Source organism: Nanorana parkeri, unplaced genomic scaffold (assembly GCF_000935625.1).
Source record: "Nanorana parkeri isolate BGI_ZX_2015 unplaced genomic scaffold, ASM93562v1 scaffold26, whole genome shotgun sequence".
NCBI lineage: Eukaryota > Metazoa > Chordata > Amphibia > Anura > Dicroglossidae > Nanorana > Nanorana parkeri.
Window position 1 is genome coordinate 56,342 of NW_017306294.1, and position 21,331 is coordinate 77,672.

Below are 21,331 nucleotides of genomic sequence, written 5' to 3' on the forward strand. Positions count from 1 at the left end.
GTGACTATAGCTGCCTTGCCACTCTGCACACAGGAAACAAGAAGTAAGTGGAATGCATGTTTGTGTTTCCAACCGAAAAGCAGAAGGCATGCTCCTACATAGGGTTTGCTGAACCCCTTGTTATGTATATAACTGACAATGAGAGATGAAAATAAGGGTTACATTTTGGCTTCTTTAAATAAACAGTACAAAAGTAATTCACGGGGTCAGGTGCTATGACATTGCCACTCACTGGGTAAGATTTTGTGCCATTTGAGAACACATTTGTAACAAACTGTATGCCTATATACAAGGCAGATAATGAGCAAAACCAGGAGCAGTCTTAGCCCTGCCCAGTTTTTTCCTACCCAAAGCATCGGGAGGGGGGAGACGTCCCAGGGATATCTAGGGATATTTCCATCTATGACCTAATACTTGGACACCGATCACACGCACCACATCACTCGTGGGTTGAAATATGCTCTTTATATTATACTTTTTAACCCCTTATGTGTTATAGGATACATTTTAGATATGTTTATAATGTTATATACTATATATATATATATATATATATATATACAGTATATGTGTGTGTGTGTATATACACACACACATACACGTGTATTATATAACTCCTTAAAGGCTCATGCCAATATGGTTTTTCTGAATTTGGCGTGCGTTTTGAACACACATCAAACACAGGCCATTGAAACACCATTTATTTCAGTTGAGCAATATACCTGCTTTGCGTTGCGCCGCATTTCTTTGGAGTTGTGTTTGAACTGCAGGCAAAGCAGGTCAAATGCAGCCTTTTCTTGTTAAACGCTGTGTTTTCCATTCAACATGAGCCCTTACAGTTATACTTATTAATAATAAAAACATCTAGGTTAAAACATAGCTAAAAATATTTTCAACTGATAGCCATTGTAAAAAAAAAATTCACATATAGCAAATCTCTAGTTAAAATTTGAAAATGAAAACATGCAGTGATTCTTCCTAATGCTTCTCATATAACATCCGAATCAAATAAACATGAGGGCTTGTGTTGATGCCATTGCTTTGACATCAATTTGAGATGCTCCTGAGATCATTCAGAATTCAGTGGCTTGCATTTGACCTGCAGTTGAATTACCCCTAACTTGCCTTTGCCTTGTTTCAAGGGCGTTTTGCATTACCATGGACTCGTATGGGAATGCAGAACCCATTTGAAGTGAACAAAAGCCTATTGGCACAGCCCCTTAGTCAGAGAACTTACAGTTTTATTATATATCAGTGTACTGTATGCTCACTTTTTTCTTTTATTATAACATCATTTTGCTAAACTTCTCTACCTGATTTACAGTGAATTCTTTGTTGGACCACATAAAGCTGACATACCTGGAGCACAGTTGTCAACCAGGGCACCCAGTGCTTTGCCATCTTGCCAGTCTCGGTGGAAGTTGGTGATGGGAAGTTGTGGAATCTTGTTCTGAATCCATCCCAGAAGTCTCTGTTTGGGTGTTTGTTTTTTTGCATCTTCTTCATCCTCATCTTCCCACATAGGCATAGAAATGGAGTAGTGTAGAATGAGAGTCCAGATCAGACCCAGGATCAGCTTAAGGTTTCCATCCACAATGGCCTTTGAATCTGCAATGAAAATGAGAAATATCAGTCAAATATTCTAAACAATAAAGATAATCCTTTTTACATCATTCAAAATTATGAACAGACAATGCATTAGGTATACAACAGAGCACAAACCATAAGTTTTCACTAACATACAATTAACTTTTCAGCCATTATTCATATTATAAATAGATTTTATAATGTATTAAAAAGATGAGATATGCACAAAAGAGTGAAGTGCTAACTAACGTTTAGCTACTTTGGCTCCTGGAATTTATCCATCCCAGCACTTCAGTCACACAGTATGGCAAGAGAAGCTGATAACATTTTTCCTAGCAGTGTCTGCATATCATAGGATTATGTAAATTGTAATCTACAACTGATACTGCTAACAAGCATGGAATTCCTGGGAAAAAAAAACACTTAATTATTCTTTCTTAGTAAAGGTACCTACAGACATTAGAGAACATTAATATATTTGTATTCCCTATTAAAATGTTGATGCTACTAGACTAAGCTTGATAAGGGCAAAGTTAATCAGCTGGGATGGATTCTCCTGGCCAATTACTACTGCTTCCCCTCTAGACCAATGGAACCCAAAGCTTCCCCCCCACACATCCTTTGGTACAAACATGCAAGTTTGCATACAAATCTATCTTTAGGGGGCTGGGTCGTGAATGCACAGTGAATATCTGTAGGCAGCTTCAGTTGCATCTGGAATATTTATCAGTGCATACTTTACCATTGGTGCAACCTGATTTTTAAGTTATTTTTGTTTTTGGATGTAGGTCTGCTGTCACAAAGGTGACTCACGACCTATACTGTCTTTTTATTCTAATAAGCCTTATATTTAAAAAAATGTTTTGACTTTGCTATGCGGGCTTACAAATCACAGGTTGAGCAATCTCAGCTAGAAAATTTCTCTTAACTGTGTGTATTTTCTTTATTTCTTGTTATGCAAATCAAGATCGTCAATGTTTCAAAATGTTTGTAGCTCTAAAGGTCACAATACCTCCATTTGGTTTGCAATGTTCTTTATCATTCTCCTTTTTTTTTTTTTAATGCAAACAAATTTGTCATTACAGGAGCCAATTTACAAAACAGGAAGGAATAAACATGGAAGAAACCCATAAATAGCCAAATAGGGTACTTCGTTTAAAAGATTATAGTGATCATTTATAGGCATTTATAGTGCCTCATGTTGATCCTTATTTTTGTATTTAGTGAACACAGGACAGTTAAACACTATCCAATGAATGTCATCTGGTTCCTGATCACATTGGTCAGATGTCAGGTCAGATCAATCGATAATACATATCACAAAATATGAATCTATATGTTGCATGAATTAATTAAGTTAAATAATTTAAAATCAGACAAATTAAACACAATTGCAGATATTGGCATTATAATACCGAATATTGTATTAGCAGGTAGCAGATTAGTGTAGTTTTGTACTGAGAGATGTTCAAGCATGCAATTCTACACTTTTTTCAATACTGTTTCATTTCAGCCCTTGGCACATAGACAAACCGACAGCTCTATATGTTTACAAATAGCTAATAATGAAGTACTGTATCTTGCGTCACACATTCTTGCCCGATATATTTTTCAGACTGAAATACAGACACTAATAACACTGATATCCCCACACTAATCCTAACTGAATTTAAAATATCAAAAGAGTCACGTTCAAAATCTTTTTTAACATCAGACCAACACCAGATACAGTATGTACCACTGCTGGCTTAATCGTAATACAGAAACTGCAAATATTTAAGGAAACATTCAGCAGAACTTTTAATGCTAACATACATCTAACTAGATGTTAGAATTCAACCGCGTATGATCTCTGACAGAAAGACAGCTTGAAGTATGTGCTCTTATAAATTAATTACAGACATTTATGTAACGTCCACAAGTTACGCTGCACTTTACTTATATTGTACATTCACATCAGTCCCTGCCCTCAAGCAGCTTTCAATCTTAAGCTGGCCACACACCTTACAACCATCACAAGACTTTTGTCTTGCAATGGTTGTAAGGTAATTTAAAAAAACTTACGATCTGCCTATCTTGGACAGGCAGATCGTACTTGCGATGATTGCAAGCCCGCCTCGCTGAGGGACGGGCTTCCGATGACTGCAATGCTGAACGGGCAGTGTGCGCTTGCGCACACCGGCCCGTGCGGCTTTTATCTTGCGAACATGCCACAAAACAGCCGAAAATCGGACGATGTTCGGATGGTCTTCGAACATGTTCCTAAGATAAAAGTCGTGCGACCTTACAGTAGCAAAGGTCGCACACCTTCCACACACCTTGCGATAATCGTACGATCGCGGGATTTCCCGCGGTTATCGTACGATTATCGCTAGGTGTGTGGGCACCTTAAGGTCTCTATCTCATGTACTAAGGCCAATTTAGACAGGAACCAATTATCCTACCAGGAAGACGCCCATGCCAGCTCAGAAAGCTCATACAAATTTCATGCATGTCCTGCTTGGGATTTAAACCGAGGACCCCAGTGCTGCAAGACATGAGTGACCTGGACAATAGCAATGATAGGTAGAATAATACCCAGAGAAATAAAAGAAAACAGCAGTTTAGGTTTTAAATGTATATATTGTATGTTTGTATATACAGTATGCATAGATAAATATATACAGTATGTGATTTAAAATCTATTTAGTTGCTGTGTTTTACTACATTTACTTTGACTAGGAATGTAAGACACTGTCTACTTTAGTTAAGTCTATAAACATTAACTAGTGATATTGCATACCATTTCCCTTATTAGCACAATCTGTGGTAGATTATAAGGGTGTTTGGAGCAGTGGCCTGGCAGCAAACATTTTCCATTCAAACTCTGAGCACGTGTGCCCTTGAGCAGATAAAGAGTACAGGAAGAGTAGAGAGCAATGAATGCACTTAGTCCAGCACTGTTAGATATGTTTTATATGTAATCAAAGGTAGGCCATCTTCCTGTACTACAATAGAAAAGAATGCAAGTTCAAATCACAACATGAGCAATTTTCCTTCTCATTTTGTATTACTCAAAATAGGCTGTACAGGGGTTTCAAGGTTGCTTTAAAGGAGAACTATGGGGTCAGTGTTTTTCCCCATAGTTCTCCTTGGGGTAACGGGAGGACACAAACTAGCGTCCTCCCGTTACCCTAAGCTCAGTATACCGCGCGCTACAGCTCGCGGTATACTGAGACGCCGCACCTGGAGCGGATCCCAACTTAGATGACGGGATCCGCCCAGCTGTGTGAGTGACAGCTGGCTCTGCCTATCTAGAGGCAGAGCCAGCTGTACCCGCCCCCTCCCCCGTCCGTTCCGCCAGTCAGCGCTGGCAGATCGGAGCGGGGAGAGGGGAATCCAGCCCCTCCCCCTGTCACGGCAGAGAGCCGTGACAGGATCGAGAGGTGAGGGAACCCGGTATGTGTGCTCTCACCTCCCGATCTACTGAGCCGACCTGTGACAGTCTCATTGTAATAGGTCGGCTTAGAACTATGAGGTGAGTGGAAATCACTCATGTCATAGTTCTCCTTTAATGTTTCTAGGGCTGGTTCTGAGGACTTTCACGGTGTGCTGCCAGAAACCCAGCACTGTTGTCTTCTGTGAGGAGCTCTTTTGGTACTGAAAACAAAAGTAAATGTATGTAGTCATGCCCCAGCCATGAAACCAATCCCTAACCCTTACCATGCCCTAACAATTAACATGGAGATACATGGAGGCTAACATTCTTGATCTCACTTTTTGTAAATGCTACTTGCCTTACTGTCATCCTGACCCTCTTGGTTCAATAGTTGAAGTCACTGCCCAGAACTAGCATGCAGTTGAGAACTTTCCTGAACTACATACTTGTTCTGACGCAGTGAGTAGTAGTGAAGCCAGTAGGTCAGCAGTATAGGAGTACTGCTATGAGTTTAGTGCAGCAAAACATGCTAGTTACCTTGCTGCCATGCTGATCTATTGGCTTAAGTACTTTCGGAGACACTGATTTGAACTATGTATGCATTTACTTAGTGCAGACGAAGGTTGGCGACAGCAGGTTTTCTTTCTTCATGTAAGAGACACCAGCCTGCAAGCACATCACACTCATGTACAAAACATACTGCCACAAACTCTACATGAGTCATGCATCCTCTGCATTCCAATATCTTCTCAATCTTTCCATAAACTGAAAGAACAAAAGCAAAGAGAATGTCCATGAATATGCGGGTGGGGACTGGGATGTGGGGGGTGTCAGAGTCGGTACACCCTTCAGTCAACTGGAAGGAGGATGTGAAATTGAGGGAAATTACAAGACTGGCGGCACAAATGACAGTGGAGATAATAAGATCACAAATTCATTTGCTGTATTCTCTGCTTCTGCTCCTCTGTCCTGGCTATAAGTTACAATGGTCTGTTATCAATGTAAGCGCTTGTCATCGCCATATGATAACATATACCTCTATCTAGTGATGAGGGCTTGCAGATTTTCATTTACTATTCATCTAGGCATCTAAAGCAAACCTTATCATTCCAGTGTCACTGAAGGCTTCCTGTAGAAACAAAGTCTCTATTCACGTAACAGTAAGAAAGCACTTCCAATGCTCTAAATGTGCAAATTGATTTTGCACACTTTCATAGTGTAATAAAGTTTCTCAGCGCTCTCTCGCGACGCAGGATCTGTTCCCTAAATTTCCGGGATGTGTGTGTGAGCAATGTATGCATAATGCTGTCAAATCTTGTTTTTTTTGTGTCAGCTGATTAAGTTCCCCATGCATCAGTTGTCTTATTGTAGTCCATCTCAGGAGCGAGCAGAGGAGGATGGCTACGTTCACAGTGGGACCATGTAGAGCGAACGTAGTCACTTTTATAAAGGAAATTGGAACTCTGGAGGGTTAAGAGACTCAGAAGTCTATTGTTTAAGGTATTGAATATGTTTTTATTATTTAACTACCATACTCATATAAAATGTGTTGTCTGCTATGAGTTGCAAAACTCATAGTGGCAAAAGTACTTACCCTTGGGGGTCTATTTATAAACAATTCACAGAGCCATTGGCTCTGAATGTAGTTTTGACTTACTTCCTATGCCCCCCAGCTTCATCAAGTTGCCATAATGCGGTATTACATGATGACATTCAAAAGAACATTTGACTTATAAAGAAAATATCTTTGCCTGGTGCATCAGTTCACACAGAGTGAACATTCACAAAGATTTGCAGGCCCAACAAATTGTTTGATATCGTGGTGTATAAAGATATACCGTGTATCTATATGCTGTATATATATATATATATATATACACATACATGTAATTATTACCAGTACACAATCCAAAAGACCCATGCTCAAGGGCTCTGCACAGTAGCAACAATGTATCAGAAGTTCAGTAGGCACTCAGCAGTCTTTGCTTGACGAAAGGTGGGCTGTGACTACTGTCGAAAACCTCCAAGTGCCTACTGAACTCTCTCTCCCTCTCCCTCTCTCTCCCTCTCTCTCTCGTATGCAACATTATATTTACACAATTACAAGTCTATGTGTTGTGGTTTGGTTTTTGATGTTCCTCCTACATAGTGAAGGCCTTTGATATCTGCCATCATCTTTTATGTGCTACATTTTCACACACAAAAATTGCAAATAATTCTATGACATGGAAAACTGCGGTGTTCAGAATGCTGGTAGACTCCCCTAAACCCAGAGGGATAGAAGCAGATTCTAGGATCTCCTAGTATCTGCATGAAGTATGCATTCACTGGGAGAAGTAATAGATTGTCAGGAGCAGTGTGGAGACAGCTGTCATGTTCAGGAATGCTGTTGTGACTCCAGATCATTCAGGCTTTGGTGTTCTCAGCTGTTTCCTCCTGGAGGATCAGGACCAACTGCTGAAGTGGTTGGACCAAGTGTGTGACACCTGTCACTGAGCAAACCATCACCTGCCCCAAGCCAGCAACATTCTATGCTAACTCCCCAAGAGGCTGCAATGACTTTCCCATCTGCCTTTTAGTTAGCAGACCATACCATAGACAAAGCATACTTCAACAATGCAGGGAATTTGTCACCAGTGTGGGATTGGTTAGTACTGCTGGCAATCACAGCACATAGCTGAAGATGTTAGAGAAGTACCCTTTATGAAAAATAATATTAACAAAGGCATTCATTTGAAATAATTCCCTTCATTGGGTAAGGTGCATGTTAAGCAATGCTTACCTCTGCAGTCCTAACATTTTGATCCAACCACGTCCCTGCAGTGGTCAAAATCCATTGTCTATAGTTAAGTGGACTGACAGCAAATTCTTACATGCATCAGTAGTGCAATAGTACACCACAATACCAGGGCCAAAAAAACAGGGCATCAAAGGTAGCTATAATTACATCCCCATAATCATCCACACAGATCTTAAGTACAACCCCAGTCATCAACCATTGTCACTTGAAAAGTAAGTGAAGGGAACTCCCATTAATGGAGCCCCAAAAAGCAGTAAAAACTGGCAGGGGTTCTACATCCCCACTACATCCAAATCTAAGAAGAAAAGTTTGGGCTGGCAATACACTTTAACAAAACAGTACAATGCAAAGAGCAGTTCAGATGTGCAAAATGATGTAAGACATAGCAAACAATTAGATAACTACAGTAGTCTCAGTTAAGAAGTTATTGATGTTGGATGATATGGGTTAGTTCATTGCAATTTAAAGCCTGCAGACACAACAACCCATAACACATCTGGCTCCCATCATCTGACCATTACAAGTACATTATTTTGTTTTCATATGTGAATTGCTTGCGTAGGGCAAATGTGCATCCACTTGCTACAGTTAATAAGAATTCAGCAATTTATTGTATTAGGCAGACAAAATATCTTTGCTGATTGCTTGTAATGGGATACTGATGACTCTTAATGATGTAGTTCCTTTGGGAAATAACTGAATTTAGTAAAGCTTTAATATCAAATATTTGGCAATTAAAATGTATGCTCAACAGAGAAACTATGAGAACTTCCTCATTAAACGCCAGCATATCTTGCTGTTAATGATCTTCTTTCTTTTAGAAATGCACAGGTGATATTTTTTTGTGCATGAAGAAAAAATGTTTGGACAGACGTTACACCTGTCACTGTCCAGTAATGACAGCTGTCAGCTTACCCTGTGCTTGGCAGCTGAGTTATATAATTATATTTATTCTCTCTGGAGCAACCCAGGGACAGACACAGAAAGAACAGGATGGCAGTATGTGCAGAGAGATTAATGGACCACTAATATCTCTTCTGTCTAAATATTCAATATACGGTATGTATTACCCAGTGAGGTTTAGCTGATACATTAATACAGGCATTTGCAACCACCCTCACCCATTCCCGGTTGGGCTGCCAATGCCATTGGCTGTATTTGGCAGATCACTAGGTTGTTAATTATGAAGCCTGGGCCACCCACCTTCCTGACATCACTGAGATCCCACTGGTGGCTGTGGACAACACCATGCTGTGCCCGCCACACATGCCTGGTTGGGCATACTATGCCAATTTGTACTGGCACCCCTTGCCATAGGCTGACAGTTGCAAAGCCTAGGCCACCCTTCTACCTGACACCACTAAGAGCCTGTCAGTGGCAGAGGCTGATTGCATGCTGTGTGAAAAAAGCCCACATGTCTACAGCAGTACCCGGGTTAGGGCTTTTCCCCATAGTTCTCCTAAGGGTAACGGGAGGACACAAACTAGCGTCCTCCCGTCACCCAAAGCTCAGTATAGCTCGCGGTATACTGAGACGCGGCAGCCGGAACGGATCCCGACAATTCTGTCTGGATCCTCCCATCTGCGTGAGTGACAGCTGGCTCTGCCTATCTAGAGGCAGAGCCAGCTGTACCTGCCCCCTCCCCTGTCCATTCCGCTAGTCAGGGGAGGGGGGTCTCTTTGCAGGGCGCCGTGAGTGAAAGTCACGGCACTCTGCACGGATAGATCGAGAAGTGAGCGAGCGCCGGCATGTGTTCGCTCACTTCCCGATCTACTGAGCCGACCTGTGAAAGTTTCATTGTCACAGGTCGGCTCAGATTATGAGTGAAAATCACTCGCCTCATAATTCTCCTTTAATGCTTGTGAACATGACACTTATGTGGAAAATGGTTGCTGACCCCTGCTGTAATATCTTAAACAAACCAATTTAGATAACAATTGCTAAACAACAACCCTAAACATAGTAAAAAGCTTTGAATTGACCATAAATAAAGTCAGAGATTTGCAGAGATAAAATGAATTTCAATGGATGGCCTGTAACAACCTTTTTGTTCATGAAGCAAAGTTTAAATAAACCAACCAAACTAGATTTCCTGATCCAATCAAGAAATCATCCAAATCCATAGTCCACGCTACACAGCATGGATGGAGGTATCGTCCCTGCTGGGCTATAGTATTCTGGCAGCTGATGTCCATGGCTGTGAGGATACCCGAACAGTGGCTGAAAAACAGTATTTTTTACTTGCTCATGATTGGATGATGGAAGCCAGCAGAGCTCATTCATTAAGCTAAGGGAAAATTCCCTTGCAATGTGAAAGCCTATTTGTCTTTAGTAAAGCAACCCCTTAGTGTGGGGATGGGATGACCGATGAACCCTGTTTTAGAAGGACGTTACATATTTATTTCAAAACATTTGTACAGTGTTACCTGGTACAGAATGCATTTGTTTTTATTCACTTGTGTTGTAGTTAGTAGGATTCCACTGGATCACTTTACCAGGTCATGGCAGCAGGGGGTAGTACCATTAATGGGCTGATCAGGAGGGGGTAGTGCCCTCCTGATCAGCCTGTGTGAAAGGGGCCTAAGGGTATTTCTTTTTAGGACCTCATGTTGAAGTGCACATCCCATAATGAAAGCCATAGGTTTGTTTTAACTTAGCTCTTGTCCTGTTGCTTTGGTGATGTCAGTCCTGGTTTGGCAGGCAAGTATGTATTGACGATCAGTTTAATTTAAAAAAAAATATCAGCTTGTTTAGTCACTCATACTCAATATTAAATGTTAAATGGTGGGATCAACTGTCTATACTGTATCCAAGACGTTTGTGTTCAGGATCTTTCTGAGGCTGAGTTTCTAAAAGGATCTCTGCTATTTGCTGTGTCACTGACAGAGACTTTTTCTGTCCCCAGCGGCAGCCTCGTGAGCAGGACAGGAGAAAGCGGTGACAGCTGTGTCCCAGGATGCCAGGACGGAAGAAAGGATCAGTGCCAAAAGTAGTCTACTAAACCTTCTACCACTATGTGGGGGCGAAATCTGCAACCTTACACCTTCTTTCTGTTACATGTTGTTAATATTTATTTCTCTACAAAGAATGTAATAATACAGAAAATTAAAATCATCAAAAAGACATTGCAAAGCTCTGCTTTTTTTGGCACTGCACTTCATAGATCAAAAGCAATTATACTATTTGAATTGTGATTGCTAACAAATGTGGACCCCGTGGTTTTGTGTAAATAATATAATTATTATGTTATGTTTGCAGCTTTCTGTGCTCACATTTCATCTCTTTGCTTGTATAATTCTTTATTTTATATTTCTGAACATTGCTATATATCTGTAGTTATCTACTCTTGAGCTTCCTGGTAAGGGGAAAAAGCATATTTTTGTTTATGCGAATAGTGATTTAGCCCCAGCAAACCCAACATTTTATAGGTATGGAAAATTAACAATACCTATACTTATTATATATATACAGTATATATATATATATCTATCTATATATAGATATATATAGATAGATATATATATATATCTATCTATATATAGCTGTAAATGTGCATTGGTCTGTACTCTTCCTATATTCATACAGTATCTGCAATAGTCTTGTAGACTTACTTCACATGACTACATGACTTAGCGTAGCAACCGGAGTTTCTTCGCCAGATGGCATCAGAGTTACGACTTTCCTTCTTTTCAATTACTCTTGCTATGAGATAGGTCTATGGGCACACCCAATTTTCATTAAAATGATGGAGGACAGATATGTTCTAGGAAATAAACTCCAATTTATTTAATATACCAAGCCCCAATAATAATCATGTAGTTTAGCCTCTGTGACTTGAATTGTCTGTACAAAACAGAGTAGAACATATAACACATCCTTAGTGTGTGCAAACTGCAAAACACTCAAACAAATATTAATACATTATCTGTTAGTCAATGGAAGACATAAAAACTGATTCTTCTGCTTGTAGCTCTTTTACAGTCTGCATGAACCAGGAGATTATGTGGGACTGTTCTCTAGTTACAGTTTGCCTGATTAACGATGAAGATCATAATGCTGTTATCACACTTTGCCAAAATGGACATATGTTGTTCATAATATGGATCATTCAAATTTGCTTCATCACAGCAAACATAAACTGTGAGTCCTGCCATAAGTATTCTAACTATTTAATATGCTGCTTTAAAGTGGACCTGTACTTTTTAATACTAAGCAAAGCAACAGGTTTGCACCATATGCTGTCTGTACTTACATTAGCTGTGCTCTTCTGCTACCCCCATCTGTCACCTAAGCCCTGAGAAATATATAGTTTACCTAATCTACATAGGTGGACATGACACTGTTCACTTACCTCTCCATAAAGCTGCACTGGTTATCTTAGAAGACAATCTCCAAGCCTGATAACTGTCTCAACTGCCCCATGGGACTGATAGTGCTAGAACAGGTATATTGTGGACATTCAGGTTTGCTTTCAAGATGCATGAACTGTGTTTACAGAAAAGAAGTGAGGCTGGCATAGGTGCAATACAGTAAAAGTGGCCTATTCACTGGACATTTTTCTTGTGGGCATGAACAAACTCCAAACATTTACATTTTATGTACAGAGCTGAAGAGAGACTGCCAGGAATACATCAACCACTCTCCTAATGTCTTACAGACCATAATTACAGCAATGCGAAAGGCCAACAAGCCTCAACATACCATTTTACATGTGAATGTTCTGTACCAGAAACATCCATCATGTTTTAAGAAAACCAATTTCACTTTGTGATCTTGCCAGTAACGCAATTCATGTCCTTGGGTGATTCACTAGAAGTACAATATAGAAAAAGTCTAGGGACTTTGAGTGTGGTACTGATAACTATAAATTCATGGGGAAAGGTAAGTATATTAACTAACTTTTTTTCTCTCATAGTGTTTTTTTTTACTTTTTTGTGGGAATAATTAAGATGGGGAGAGGGCCCTCAGGTTCGTCTTAAATGGGAAAAAAATTTAACTTTTCACTATGGTGCAACATATGCATTTCTTCTTGGGATGATTTTATTTATGAATCCTATTGCAAGGAATACATTTTCTAATATATGTTTAAAACTTTTGGATTACAAGAAAAAAAATAAAGTCTTGATTCACTTATATTGTGAGCCAAGTGAGCTGTTTTTAATACAAGGCGAGCATATCATTCTGCATTAAAGAGCAGTTCCCTTTTAAGGACCATGTGTTTCTTTTTAACTGCTGATATTTTTACTGCTTGATAGACTGACTTCTATATATCGCAAATATCAAGCCAATCTATGCATGTTCTTTCAGCAATTTCTATATATATAAAACATATTGCCATCTGTCTTTAAAGTTGGAATGGAATGCATTCTTTGTATATGTTTAACGAGTATAAATAAACTTTTCAGTTGGTGGGTTGTGCATAAATATACAGTTGTCAGTATAAATGCCAGGAGTATAGTTTTTGTAAATGGATATATAATATGTCATGAAGTGAAGAAAACTAAGTCCATTTATAGTCCAATTATAAGGGCCAGTTCACACCAGCCACAGTGCATTCCGGTCCGATTCTGGCCGGAATGCAATGGATCGCATTGCGGCCGGCTCACTTTGTTGTGGGGCGGGAGGGGGTGTGGCGGTGCATTGAAGTGAATGGCAGAGCAGCCACGCACTCCGGCCGCAATGCGATCAGCCGCACGGGAACGCAAGGCACATCAATGCCTCAGAAAAAATGCTGCAAGCACTATGATGTGCTTTGTGTTGCAATGATGTGCTACGTGTTCCCGTGCTGCCCCCACCATCTGATTCAAATAAACATTTGCATGTAGGTAAACGGGGAGGGAAGGAGTTTTACCAAAAAATAAATAAACAGCTCAATGTGCCACGATCAGGAACACACACAGGCAGCTGCGTGTTGTAGTGCAGCTGCTGGCATGAATGCAGCCCAAATGGTGAACCACGTTATGGACTGAGTGACCTTTCTGCCCGGACCTCTGCTCGATGTAAATTTTACTCACTTGACCTCCTAGAGTTTCAATTCACTACCAGTGGTATAGGACATCCTTTTTTTATCCTTGCCCTATGACATGTCACCTATATTGCAACTCTATTTCCTGGTATATGGTCTATAGCACGCACGTGTATACGATCATCAATAATGTATAACAAAAGTGATGTATATGTTACATTGTCCACTGGGATCTGCATGCAGCAAATGTTCATTTTTAGAAAGCACAAGTGGTTTCTGAGCACAAGGAATGTTCCTCACTGTTCCATTATTGTAACTGAGGAAAAAGCCTGCTGGGCCCTTATGAAGTCAGCCATGACTTCAGACCATTGTTTATATTCACTGAAGATAAGACTCTGGCAATTGACTGCAAAACCTGGCTTCACTCACTGTTTATTCTTCCATTATTAGGAAATGGTGTCATTTATTAAATTCAACTGTATTGTTTACTAAACCATTTAACCATAAATACAATAAATAATACAGATAAGCAAGATAATTAAACAAAATCATGAGCATATATCTTTTTACATGGTTTCTAGTTACATACATCACAGATTTTTGTCTCCAGAAATTGCCAAGGTTTAGCATTGTTTCATTTGTCTCATTTTTACAGTGATAAGCTGGATACACTGGTCCAATTTTAACCAATGTGTGGCCCAGTCGACATTCGACACCCCTCTGTTCAACAAAATTTTTATTTTTTAATCAACTTTTCTCGAAGGAACCAGTACAAAGACTCATTTGGCAAAATTTCTTTTTAACTAACGTCCACTATGCAAAGTGAACACACATTTTGCAAAAAAGTGCAATTTTTTTTTGGCTAAGTGAACTGTCTGTATGCCCCTGGTGCCAAACTTTTAGCCCTTGGGAACAACAACAGTTAGTAGAGCGAATGGAAGTCTGTATTTGTAATTATGGTTATCCCTTGCAGTCCCATGTAGTCTTTTACTATTCCCAGTCTCTTACTGTCTCCTATAGTGTGTCTTTAGTTTCTAACCACTGCATGCCCACAGTCTCTGACCATCCCCTCTAATATGTCTGCAATCTCCAACTGTCTTCTGTAGCATTACATATACAAATATGTGTGCAGCCCTTCCAGTGCTTTCAGGGGCCAAAGTTGAGGCCCCCTATACCTCATCTTGACAAGCTAATGCTCTACATCTTTAACAAATTAACCCTATTAAGTGATATCACTAACATCCCCACTGCAATAGCAGTAGCTGAAGTAATACACCAAGACTTATGGGTCACTCTGAACCTGTCAGCACTTTATTGATTTGCTCCTTATCATAAGCCAACACCTCCTTCCTACATGCAAATACCTCAACACATGCTTTTACACAAAGTGTGGCATCTATTGCAGTTTCCAAGATATACATATTCCAGCTTTTTGCACTATCTTAAAGGAGAACTATGAGGTGAGTGCTTTTCACTCACCTCATAGTTCTAGCCGACCTGTGACAATGAGACTGTCACAGGTCGGCTCAGTAGATCGGGAGGTGAGCAGACACATACCGGCGTTCGCTCACCTCTCGATCCTGTCACGGCTCTCTGCCGTGACAGGGGAGGGGCTGGATACCCCCCTCCCCGCTCCGCCAGCGCTGACTGGCGGAACGGACGGGGAGGGGGCGGGTACAGCTGGCTCTGCCGCTAGATAGCAGCTCGCGAGCAGCAGCTCGCGGTATACTGCGGCGTCTCAGTATACCGCGAGCTACAGCTCGCGGTATACTGAGCCTAGGGTGACGGGAGGACGCTAGTTTGTGTCCCCCCTTTACCCTAAGGAGAACTATGGGGAAAAGCCTTAACCCCATAGTTCTCCTTTAATATATTCAATATGATTCTTTGAAAAATTATTGAATAAAAGTAGGCAATAGACTAAAAAAGGGAAGTGTACAAAGATGCACCATTCAAATACAATCGTTGTACCTTGCAGCTTTATTCATATTTACTGACAACTTTCCAAGCCCTTTCTGGTGGATTGTGAATGAAAAATACTAGTGCAAAAAATGACAGGAGGAAATCGGGGAAGCAGAGTTTCATGAAAGATTGTTTCCTGTTAAGCAAAGGAGGAAGGCTGGACAGATTAGGTGATGGGAGAATAATGCTTTTTGAAGGCTGCAAGCTGCACCCTGTGAACAGAAAATGATGACCATACTATTTTTTATATTAGTCTTCATGTTAGATGTTTTTGCTTAATCTATTGCATTTCTGTCTATGTTGTAGGGTACATACAGTAGTTACATCGTTACATAGTATTTGAGGTTAAATAAAGACACAGGTCCATCAAGTTCAACCTTTGTAGGTCTGTGTGTGTTGTTCGTGCATGTGTGTATATGAGTCCCTGTGTGGTCTAGTTTTTAAGAGTACCTGTACCCCTGTTTATCACGGTCTCTTAGGAAGGTATCTAATTGATTTTTGAATGAATCAATATTCTCTCCTCATACCACTGCTTGTGGCGGAGAGTTCCAAAATTTAACCACTCTGGCTTGAAAGAAGCTCCTGTGCCCATTGTGGTTAAATCTTTTCTACTCCAATTTTAGGTGGTGGCCTCTAGTCTTTGTTAAAGAGTTTACAGTAAAAAGTTACCTATGGACCTATGCAGTGGTTACTATTAAGGATGCACCGATATATCGGCTGAAAATGGCACTTTTGGCTAAATGCCAAAAGTGAAATTTTTCCTACCGGTATAGCGGCGCATCCCTGCTTTCTTTCCTCCCCGCTGGGCGCTGCTCTGTGTCCCAGCGGGGAGGAGAGAAACTGTCACAGGCGGCCGAGCGCTGTGAGTGGCCGGCATCTCTCCTCCCACACTGCTCTGCCTCCTGTCACAGATCAGAGGCGAGCAGTGTGTGGGCAGAGACAGCTCTCCTCCCTCACCCCAAGCTCAGCCCCCTGTGACAGCTGTCACGATGGAGAGCGGGTACAAGCACTCAGTGATCAGTGATATCTTAGTGTTTGTAAATAATTGAGGACAGAGTATGGTTACTATATCCTCAATTATGAATGAATGGGAAGTGATCTTCATCACCTCCTGTTCATTCATGATTGTGGTTATAGTAAACATACTCTGTCCTCATGTTATGAATGAACAGGAACACTCAGTATAGATGATTCCTGTTCATTTATAACAGGGGCTGCAGAAAAAGAGATTGAGAACTTTGTGTTCTCAATCTCTTTTTCTATTTTAAAAGGGAAATATCAGGGGTCTGTTTAGAAGCCCCTAAAAGTAAAGTAAAAAATAAAAATATTTCATAAAATAAATAAATAAAAATAAAATATGAACATTTTTCTAAATTTAGAAAAAAATGTATAAAAATAAAAGATTTTTTAAAAATGTGAAAAAGTTAGAAATTTTTTTGGGGGTTTCAGCCTGACATTTTTTTTCCTTTCGGTTTTGTTTCGGTTTTAACATTTTCATTTTGGTGCACCTCTAGTTACTATATTACTTTAGATTATAATAATAGCTGCAAGCTAGATTAATGCTGCTATGCCTGGAAAACATGGTTATTTAACTCCCAATCCCTTTTGTCATGACCACTTTCCCCAACCCCACACAAAATATCAGTTGTATCAGTGATGAGAGCCCTGCTCAATGTCACTAACACCTGACATGTCTCCTCACTAAGGAGGTACCAGGCTTATCTGCTCCGCACCATGCACACACAAACATTCACAACTAATTGTTAGATAGCAACTTCAAATTTAAACCAAAGTTTATTTTATTTAAAATGCCTTCATATTAGAGAGCAGACTCCCACTAAACATCAAATTATTTGAACTATTCAATAAATGTCCTTTACCACTTTTTTTTTTTTACTGAAGTGTACATGAATAGCCATAGCAAAATTGCACACCAGTTTGAAAACAATTTCCATATGGGCTGGTAACGCATCGCAGGGAGCTGCAAGCTCGCTGCCCATTGCTTTGGGCATACCTAAAAAACAACCCCTTGGAAATGGACGAAGAATAACCCAAACCGTCTGAACACACAAATCCATGACTGTGTACATAGATGATAACGACTGCATGACATGGCTGATTATGATCATGTATCATATCGGTACTCGCTCGCAGACCTTTTTATACATGTCCTGTCCAACTGATCTTGGGGTGAATAATACATTGTTTAGTGGATTCCTCAGTAGTGTTCCATTTTCATTATTTTAAACCAGTGCCAGAGTTGACTGCACACTGCAATAAAGTGCACTGGTGGCTAATTCAAGTGTGAGTGTTTTTGCATTAATAATCATTTGCCAGTTGGGTCAACTGAGGAGCATCATATACGTACAGGTCCTGTTCTATTCTCCCTGTAGCTAAGCTGACAATATCCCTAAGAGCAAAGCCTGCAGGGGCGAGAGAAGTGGTATGTGGATATTTCCACCAGAGAAACACTCCAAGAGGGTGGAATTTTAGGAATCTTTTACCAACTGGCATTGTTGGATAAATAAGCAACATCCATGGTGTCAGATGGGATCATGTTGCCACAGGCATTTTAAAAAAATGTAGTTGATATTAGTTTAACATTAGAGACTTTTGTTCTCACATAAGGGAAGGGTAGGAGTAGAAAAAGAAAGGAAGTAATTTAGAAAACCCACAACAAATATATTTAACACCTATGTTTTTTGTCACCTTCAGATTAGATGGTAACATTTTCATACAATGCCTCCTTTGGCCAGCTCAGTTCACGTTTGAGATATGCACATATCCCTATGGCCTTGAGTGGTGTTGTTTTTTTTACAGTTATTGTTTCCTGATTATTTTACTGGAAATTGGCAAATTACTGGCAGGGAACGATAGCAACTGATCACCTGTATTTGCTGTAAAATACATAAGCTAGACAGAGGGTTATAGAATGCCAGTGGCAGATAAGCTCATTGCGTCTCCAGTGCAATTTCACTTTGTGACTTTCCAGGTCCCAGGAACCAAGCATTAACACATAACTAAAACATTTTAACTATGTCGTTTTATATACTTTGTATGGAAGAATTGTTCTGAGGCATGATCTTGATCTACGTTATGCAGATAACTTGCTTTAACACTTGACATATACTGTACTTAAAACATAGCCAAAAGGTTACAGAAAGAAGGAATGCCTTTCTTCAAAAAAATTAGATGCCACGGCACCAAATAAGATTTTAGAATTATATTTCTGCTGCAGATAAAATAGTAAAAGCAAATGTCTGCTTTGTTACTATGGCTGACTTCTTTACTATCACCAAACCGAAGTTGACTGTATTTAAAATGTACTTTTGTCCTACACAATCAGGTCAAATTTGCATAGCAGGCATGATAAGGAAGCTTTATCTTTCACACATTCTATTGCCAATCTGTTCTCCTGCCAGAGCCCCAAGTTAAATCGTAATACTTCCAGGTACATAGGAGAACAAGGGGTCTCTCCTCTTCCCCCTACAATGCGGTGCTTAGTTCCTCATCAGCCATGAAGTCTAAGGTCCCTTTCAGATGGGCACCTTCATTTCTGATCCACAGGGGATCCATGCACGAATCCCCTGCTGATCGGAAAGGATGTCACCGCTGTGACATCTGTGTCCGTCCAGTTTTTTTGAGAAAAAAAATGAAACTAGATGGACATTTGCCCGTTTACATCAGATTACCTCCAATTCGACACGGTCAAGTCGGTTAAAATGGAACTCTGATCCATTTGTTTTTCCGGACCTGGCTGGAGCCGGGGTTAATTGGCTGTAATCAGACGCCCGTCCGTTTTGGTCTGGCTGCGCATAGACTAGTGTCAAGCTTTCGATCAGGTCCTAATAGGTGGACCTGATCAGAATGCCCATGTGAAAAAGGCCTAAGGGAAACCTGGTATGAGAGGAATATGTGAGCTGCCTTTCCTGACCTCCCAGATGCCTGGCTGTCTCTGGTTCAGTACTTTTTGAGTCACTGACCCAAAGCAAGTAAGCAGCCCGTTAATCCTCATCTGCATTCTTTTTCAGGTTCAGTGACTCTGGTAATAAAGACAAGTGATTCAGCATTACAGCCAATAAGCTAACAATTCAAATAGGGGTCAGCAATGGCAGCCATCTTTATCAACACTAACTTCTTATAAAGCAACTTAGGTTCCCTTCATCAAAAAAGAAAATGTGGGGTACACACAAATAGAGATGTTAGGTGTGTAAAATCAATTCAGCCTTGCAGCACTGAGGTCCCTGGTTTGAATCCTGGTTTGCTCTGGACACTATCTACATGGGGTTTGCATGTTCTCCCTGTTTGTGGGTTTCCTGATTTCCTCCCACACTCCAAAGAATGCTGGTGGTTGATTGGCTTCTGTCTATATTGGTCCTAGTATGTATGTATATGGGCTACTTGAGGGCAGGGACTAATATAAATGAATAGTACAGGAACAAGCAACCTCAGCACTCCAGCTGTTCTGGAACAACAAGGGCCATGAGGCACTGCAAAACTTGAACAGCCCCAAGGCATGACACTCGGAGGCAGAGGCATGATGGGATTCGATGAGCTGACAAGGTTGCGCCGTATAGTATGTAAAATGCAGTGTAAACTGACAGCTACAGTATACATAAATACCTATAATAAATGAAAAAATGGCAAATCACAATAATACCAAATAGCAGAAAATCCTCACTGTGCTGGCACTGGTTGTGACTTGACAATAACAGAAATAATGCACCTTTCTGTTTTATCCACCAAAGGCTTTAGAATTCGGTGCAGCCAGTCTTGTGCTTCACACACATCTGCCACATCTTTGATCATGGTTCAGTAGGCAGTAGTCACTTCTCTGCATATATATATATAAATATATATCCAAAATTCCTCTTCATCACTGTGCTGTACATAGCTCTTTCAGTTAGAAGAGCTTTGGGAGGGACCCAGCAGGCTTCACTCACTACAGGCTGCCAAGAGGGGCAGATACAAGACCGGTCTTCATGCACAACGAGAGAAAGCAGCAGTGGCTGGTCTGTATTACAGGAATTCTGCATAGAAGCAAAGTGCCGGAGTTGTTTCATGCTGGATTACTGCACAGATTTGGAAGAAATACACAAAGGAGACCAAGATTCAAATAAGAACACATGAGTCTCTCATATTTAAACAATATTTGTTTAGCCCAGATTTCTGATTTAATAGTAATGGGGAATGCATGTTACTTATTTGCATTACGTTCTACACATGTCTCTTCAATAAGTTTCAAATTATCTGAAATTACAGAAAAGGCCATGTCAATTTAGAACAGTAACCAAAAACATACAGCTGCTCTTTACGTCTTGAATGTTTCTAAAACATGAGATAAAGAAATCTTTATAGGAAAAATCATGAGAAGGCCTTCCACAATACATGTCTGTCTGTTATATTCTAACACTGCAGAGATTTCAGTCAAGAATGAACAGTGTTGTCACCTTATTACAGGAAGTAAAAAAATCAACAGATCCACTGGCAGGATCAGTAATAAAACAATGTTACTGGGGGGGCTTAGAAAATAAATGCTGTGTTAATACTAGTAACATACTGTATCATATATGCATTTGTTTTTATTTTGCTAAGAGTTACA

The 21,331-nt window shown here is 40.2% G+C and overlaps 1 protein-coding gene across 1 annotated transcript in view; it reads right to left on the reverse strand.

Moving 5' to 3' along the window:
• The window catches only part of FLNC (filamin C), a 62,212-nt gene that overhangs the window by 35,970 nt on the left and 4,911 nt on the right, over nucleotides 1–21,331 (reverse strand). The window contains exon 3 of the mRNA XM_018566026.1: nucleotides 1,360–1,608. Coding sequence (XP_018421528.1) covers nucleotides 1,360–1,608 — 249 coding nt within the window. The remainder of the gene's footprint in view (nucleotides 1–1,359; nucleotides 1,609–21,331) is intronic.